The 6,137-nt window shown below is 34.8% G+C and overlaps 1 protein-coding gene across 2 annotated transcripts in view; it reads right to left on the bottom strand.

The window, feature by feature from the left end:
• Nucleotides 1-2,369: 2,369 nt before the first annotated feature.
• LOC115244358 (nuclear pore complex protein DDB_G0274915-like) overlaps nucleotides 2,370-6,137 on the bottom strand; it is a 5,463-nt gene continuing 1,695 nt past the window's right edge. Inside the window, exons 3-6 of one of the 2 annotated variants that reach the window (XM_029821940.1) lie at nucleotides 6,005-6,137; nucleotides 5,379-5,918; nucleotides 2,872-5,211; nucleotides 2,370-2,649 (exon numbers count right to left, since the gene is read on the bottom strand). In XM_029821940.1, the coding sequence (XP_029677800.1) occupies nucleotides 2,483-2,649; nucleotides 2,872-5,211; nucleotides 5,379-5,918; nucleotides 6,005-6,137 (3,180 nt within the window). In that variant the 3' untranslated portion in view covers nucleotides 2,370-2,482. Of the gene's footprint in view, nucleotides 2,650-2,871; nucleotides 5,215-5,378; nucleotides 5,919-6,004 lie in introns of both variants that reach the window. The other variant, XM_029821939.1, reaches the window with a different exon arrangement.

The following is a 6,137-nucleotide window of genomic DNA, read 5'->3' as shown; positions in this document are numbered from 1 at the left end:
CGCGAGGATCCTCGAGCGGCGCCGAAGACCGCCGAGACGCGAGGCGCATGCGCGTCGCTGCGACCGTCACCGGATCCTTCACGCGTACACTCACACATGCGTAATTTTCAGTTTAACGAATTTTCAAATATTTTCGCTCAAATGACCTTTGGGTGATTCTTTATCTTAAGATAAATGGGAGAAACGGAGATTTTATGATTTCTAAATTCTTGTAAACAATAGAAGAAAAAATGTAGTACCGTGTCAGGGAAGAAAAGTATTCATTTGAAAAGAATGGAAAGAAAGAGAAATTCCGATTTATTGTTAGCTTTATAAATTGTTCTTTCTTTTTTTCAAGTATATAGAAAATAGAAAATGTATAGAAACGAAATATTTAAATTGAAAACATTGTATACAGCACAAAACAAGAATTTTTTAATATATCAACATGCTCACAAAGAAAAAAAAAAATTAGAAATAAACATACATATAACAATTAGCATGACAAAAATAAAAAAAAAACTTTAATAATGTTAACTTAAATAAAAACATGTGCTCTTTCTAATGTATACAATACATTATATCTGATATAAGAGTATGAGATTTTTCATATATATACACATTATATATAAATATTATTATAATTATCAATAATATAACGGTATTTGTGCTGAAACATTTCAAACTTGTATTAATGAACGAAATCTATAATGATTTTAATTATTTGAAATGTGTGTTGATTGAATTATGTTCAAGCTCTCTCTTTCTTTAGTGAATAATATCGATTTTTAATTAGTAACATGAGTCTTTTAAAATTTAGAATTATTTAAACAATTTGAATTTAATTTAAAAAAAGCAATGAAGGAAAGATACATATATTTACAATTCTATATAATTATAAGCTTTTGTTACATATATAATTGTAATGTATTTGTCTTATCTTATGTTAACTAATGTGTAAGGACACATGACGTTAATTGTATGTACATGTTGAGTAGATAAAAAACAATGATAGTACAATCAAATAAGAAATCCACATGTAGAAAATCTCATTGGAACAAATTAAAAATATATAGAAATATTACATTATCATTAATAGTTATTATTGAACCGGTGTGATCAATCTGTCATAAATAAGAAATACAATTTATATATTTTATTCTAATTTTTTATATAAAAAGTTTCCACCACATACACACATACACACTTTTCTTATTCGTTGAACTTTAATTTAAATATTATCATATACTAGATTTTTCTCACACAAATGGAAGAACATTTGCTCTTACACACAAATTTCATTCATTTCTTCAAATAACGCAACAAAAATTTAGGAAGGCAAGATGTATGTTGCTTATAGCAAATGTCAAATTTCTATTATATAAATTATAAGTTATATTTTTTTAGAGATACACGATATGCTTGTAATAATACAAAACTTTCTATAGAATAAAAAGTATTATATACCTAGGAACAACAAGATAAACACATAGATATGTTAATGTACGTGAAAATAATAAGAATATCGTATATATGAGTTATGAGTTACGTATATTGAGGAAAAAATGTATCTATCAATGAAACTTCAGATATAAATTGATATAAACATAAAAAAAGAAAAACATAATGGTAGATTCTATCAGACTGTTCAAACTATTAAGACGATTTAAAAATTGTCTACACAACTATTCCATTATTCATTAATTACAAATGTACAGATGAATAAACTTGGATTTCTGTATCATGTGTTGCATTATATCGCACAACATCAAAATTTTGCGAGGCCGAGCTGTTGCATGAATTTGAGGCATATTTTTGCAAAATTTATGACATTTCTTTCTAATAATTAGAATGAGCTAAACATTAGATGTTACTATACATATGGGTTGTTTCATCTATATAATTATTTAATGGATATTCTCATCAAAATCAACTATTTTATTAATATGGAAAAATGAGTATATGCAACAGAGAAACTAAAATTTAATAAAAAGGAAAAATTTTTTTTATTTATATAATAAGCATACATATATATATATACATATTTGATATCTTTTGTATCGAATCTTAAGAATATATAAAAAAAATTTGAAATCGTAAGGATATGAATCTTTTATGATCTTGTATATGCAAGATATTATTATATAAAAAGAAATTTATTAAAAACATTTTATTAATTATTTATTAAATTTATTAAATATATATATATATATTGTGTACTTATATATGTACAGGGTAAAAGACACTTAGCCCCGTCACCGAACAAACTTTAAAAAATGCGGCAACAAACCACTTATTACTTATTATCTTCACAATATATAATTTGTGTCATATATGATTTATTTATCAAATTTATTAAATGTCGAATGCAATTTGCGTATTAATTATACTTTTTATATTCGCATGAAATTATATATAAAATAATATAATTGAACAAACATTCCAAATATATATTTCAACGAAAATATGCACTCAAACGAACGAGCGACGTTTACATCCTCCATCATCTCGGTTTTCGCGTACGAATTGTCCTAGATCGCGGCGCGGTAGATCCACTCCCGATGCTGAACATGCCAGGCGTTGAGGGGTTGAAGGTCGGTGCTGCTGATGTTCCGAAATTTAGGGTAGTAGTCGCTGGCTGTGGTGTGGTAAAGTTAAATCCTGTTGGTGCTGAAAAAAGTGATTGCATTTACGATTAATATAATTGAGCCAGAATATTTAAAGAAAGGATATAATCAAGAGTAATAGTAATATTTTACAGTTTATACAATTTTTGTCTTGTATCTGAAATTTAATTTATCACATATAACTTAATGTTCTTTATATGATTATAGTTATAATTAATAATAATATAAATATTAATAATAAAATAATTTATTCAAAAGTATTTACCTGGTTTGGGAGCTGTAGGTCCAAATTGGAATGGAGTGGACGATGGAGCTGTAGAATTATTGCTTCCAGCTTGAAAATTGGATCCGAAAGGAAACGTAGTATTCTGTTGTCCGTCCTTCTGATTGTTCCCAAAGACGAACATATTATTTGTGTTATTGCTCGCATTAGCATTGCTAGCTCCGAAGGCGGGAATCGAAGACGATGTAGATGTACCCGCAAAGCCCGTAGTAGTCGCAGGCGTTGCGCCGAATGGAGATTTATTATCACCGAACATAGTGCCGCCACTTGCTGCAGCTCCAAACGTGAGATTTGTAGGATTTTGCGTACCGAAGGTGCTCGTCGTCGCCAAAGGTCCAAAAGTTCCACTAGCCGGCGTAGCGTTCGTTCCGAATATGGGAACCGATGTGTTCTTATCGGTCGAACCAAACATATTGGTCGTACCGCCGAAAGCCGACGATGTTGTCTGCGATGTTCCTACGCTTGGTGCTCCAAACGCGGGCGTCGTGTTGCTCGTGCTATCAAAGCCAGGGGTGATCGTACCGGTGGAGACGTTACCGGTGATGTTGAATGTGGACGCGGTCGTGCCGGCTTGCGTGGTCGAATTGAATAACGGTGAGGTTGCGGTGCCAAACATGCCACTTGCTGCTCCGAAGGACGGCGAAAGCTTCGTCTGTCCAAAAATTGGCGTGCCACTGCCGAACATCGAAGGCGCAGCGGTCGTCGAAGTCAAATTGGCGTTAGCATTGGCGAATAAACTGGAACTGATGGTGCTACTTGGCGAAGATGCAGCGTTGGTCGTCGTAACGAAGATCGAAGGCACCGTAGTTGTCGGGCTGTTAAATATACTAGTAGTTCCCGGTACAACTGGTGCGGTTCCGAAAAATGATTGACTATTGCTGGTCGTACCAAAGATATTTGTGCTCGTCGTTGTATTCGATGTAGTGGCGAAAATGGACGTGGTGGATACACCGAATTGTGGAACGGTGATTGCAGACGTGCTAAATTGCGGGGTAATGGTCGTGGTAGACGTACCAAATGTGAGAACGGCATTATTCTTCATCGCACCGAAATTGGTTATATTGTTGGCAGTTGTAACTGGTAGAATTGCAGCTGTTGATGTCGCGTTTGAAGTATTGGAAGTGCCAAAAGCAAATAGAGGTTTGCTGGTAGATGAAGTAGCCGTTGAAGAAGTGGTGGATGTACTGAGCACAGGTACGCTCGATAATCTGGATGTTGATGTCGATGTCGCTAACGATGCGACATTCGTAAATAAGTTACTTGCGGCAGTCGTCGCCAAAATATTGGATGTGAAGAAATTAAAAGATTTAGTCGTAACTGGCGGCAATGATGTCGTCTGGCTGTTCGAGGGACTTCGGAAAGTGTTCACTTTCGATTGGATGTTACTATCAGATTGGCCGAACATGAAGCTATTCGACTTTGGAAGTTGCGAAACGGTACCGTTGCTTCCGAAAATGAACGAAGGTGGAGACGAGGATGTTGCTGTTGTGAGGCTATTTGATGTACTGCTCGCAGTACTGTTAAAACCGGCACTGATAATTGATCCTGAAGTTGTCTTAACCGGCAATATCATCATCCCAGTGGATTGAGACGATAAACTTGGCGTTGTAGTTTGAGCGATCGTAACAGGAGACGAAAATGTCTTGGCATCACGGAAAGTGAAGGTAGAATTAGCCTGTGTAGTATTGACTGCAGTAGATGAAATAACGGTTGCACTTGTAGTAATAATGTTATTCGTCTGAATTGTCGTAGCGCTAGAATTTACAGGTGCGAATGCCCAGCTCGATGGTGTTTTATCTACTGGTAGGAAATTAATATATGTTGATAAAGACGTTGGTGTGGTAGTAGCAGTTAATGTAAAGGTAGTGCTACTTTTCGGTAATGAACTATTCGACGTTGTAGCTGATGCTTTCGGTTTGCCAAAAGTGTAAGTTGGTGCTGTACTTGGAGTCGAAGATACGGTTTTTTGTAAGGACTCTGTATTCGCAATCACGGGCGCAACTGATACGACTTTCGCTTGATCAGTTGTTTCTTTTCTTTCAGGAGTATTTATTGACGGCATGTTTGACTGCATTTTAGTATTCGGTGTGGTATTCGTTGAGCTAAAAGTTATAGCTGGTTTCGAACCGAGTTTCGCATCGGGACTCGACGAAGAGGAACCACTTGGAAGAATAGCCGCGGTGGAGAGCGGCATAGTATTAATGTTGGTCGTGGTTGTCAGAGAATTAAGGGTCGCGCAAATGGCTGAACACGTAACTGGTGGCGTAACTGTTGCGTTAATATCGTCCGCTTGTATCACGACGTCCGGATTGATTTTGTTCTCTGCTGAAAGAACAAATAAAAAAGTTATTATATGAGATAACGAAAAAAAGCAGAAGAGGGTATAATAAAAATTTTTTTCTGATAAATCTTTGAGTCAAAGCATGTTTTAAAAAAAATTATTTATGATCTACATAACATACTTTGATGTATAATATTATGTTACTTACCTTTTCCTGATATTGCATTGAACATACTTTGGAGTCTGGCCTTCATATTAGTTCGCCTCATATTTCGTATATCCTCCCTCTTTATCTCTTCCACATTATCAATTGCAAACTTGACCTTTACATTACTTGGTTCTTCCACGAGCGACTTCAACCGTTCATTCCGTTCGGGTTCAGCTCTCATAAATAATTTTTCTGTCAATTTGACAAATTTTGATGGATCAACGGATTTGGTATTATTAATTTCGGTGGCGTCTTTTTTCGTAGTTTTGTGGATTATTACTGATGCTGGTTGGTTTAAGTTGGTCCTTGATTCTTTGTTAGTTGACTTCAATATTCCCTTCATCAGAGGAAATTCTTCTGTTTTCTTAGAATTGAGTGTCTCAAGATTTTTCGAATAGATTTCTTTAAACTCGGGTTTATCTGTATGACTTGTATCTAAATTTTGTGATTGCAGCACAGTAGGAGAATTACCGGAATGTGTACTTTCCAATGACTTGAAGTGCTTTTCGAGGTCGGGTGTCCCACTACGTGAGAAATCAGCTGTGAAAGAATATTGATAAAAATTTATATATGTCAAATGTAAAAATTATTGATACATGATCATAGATAAAAAATGTAATACTCACCTGCTTTTCTTTTAACGCCAGTAGCAACATGCATACTAGAACTCAGCGAATTTAAGATATCGTAACAGGATAGTGTTTTTGTACGTTTTGCAGGTCTGATTGATTTGCTTTGAGGAGAAAGATCCTCTTCCGA

This window comes from Formica exsecta, unplaced genomic scaffold (assembly GCF_003651465.1).
Source record: "Formica exsecta isolate Colony F162 unplaced genomic scaffold, ASM365146v1 scaffold81, whole genome shotgun sequence".
In the NCBI taxonomy this organism is placed as follows: Eukaryota; Metazoa; Arthropoda; class Insecta; order Hymenoptera; family Formicidae; genus Formica; species Formica exsecta.
Note: the sequence above shows the minus strand (reverse complement) of the source record. Positions and strands in the feature narration are given on the sequence as shown.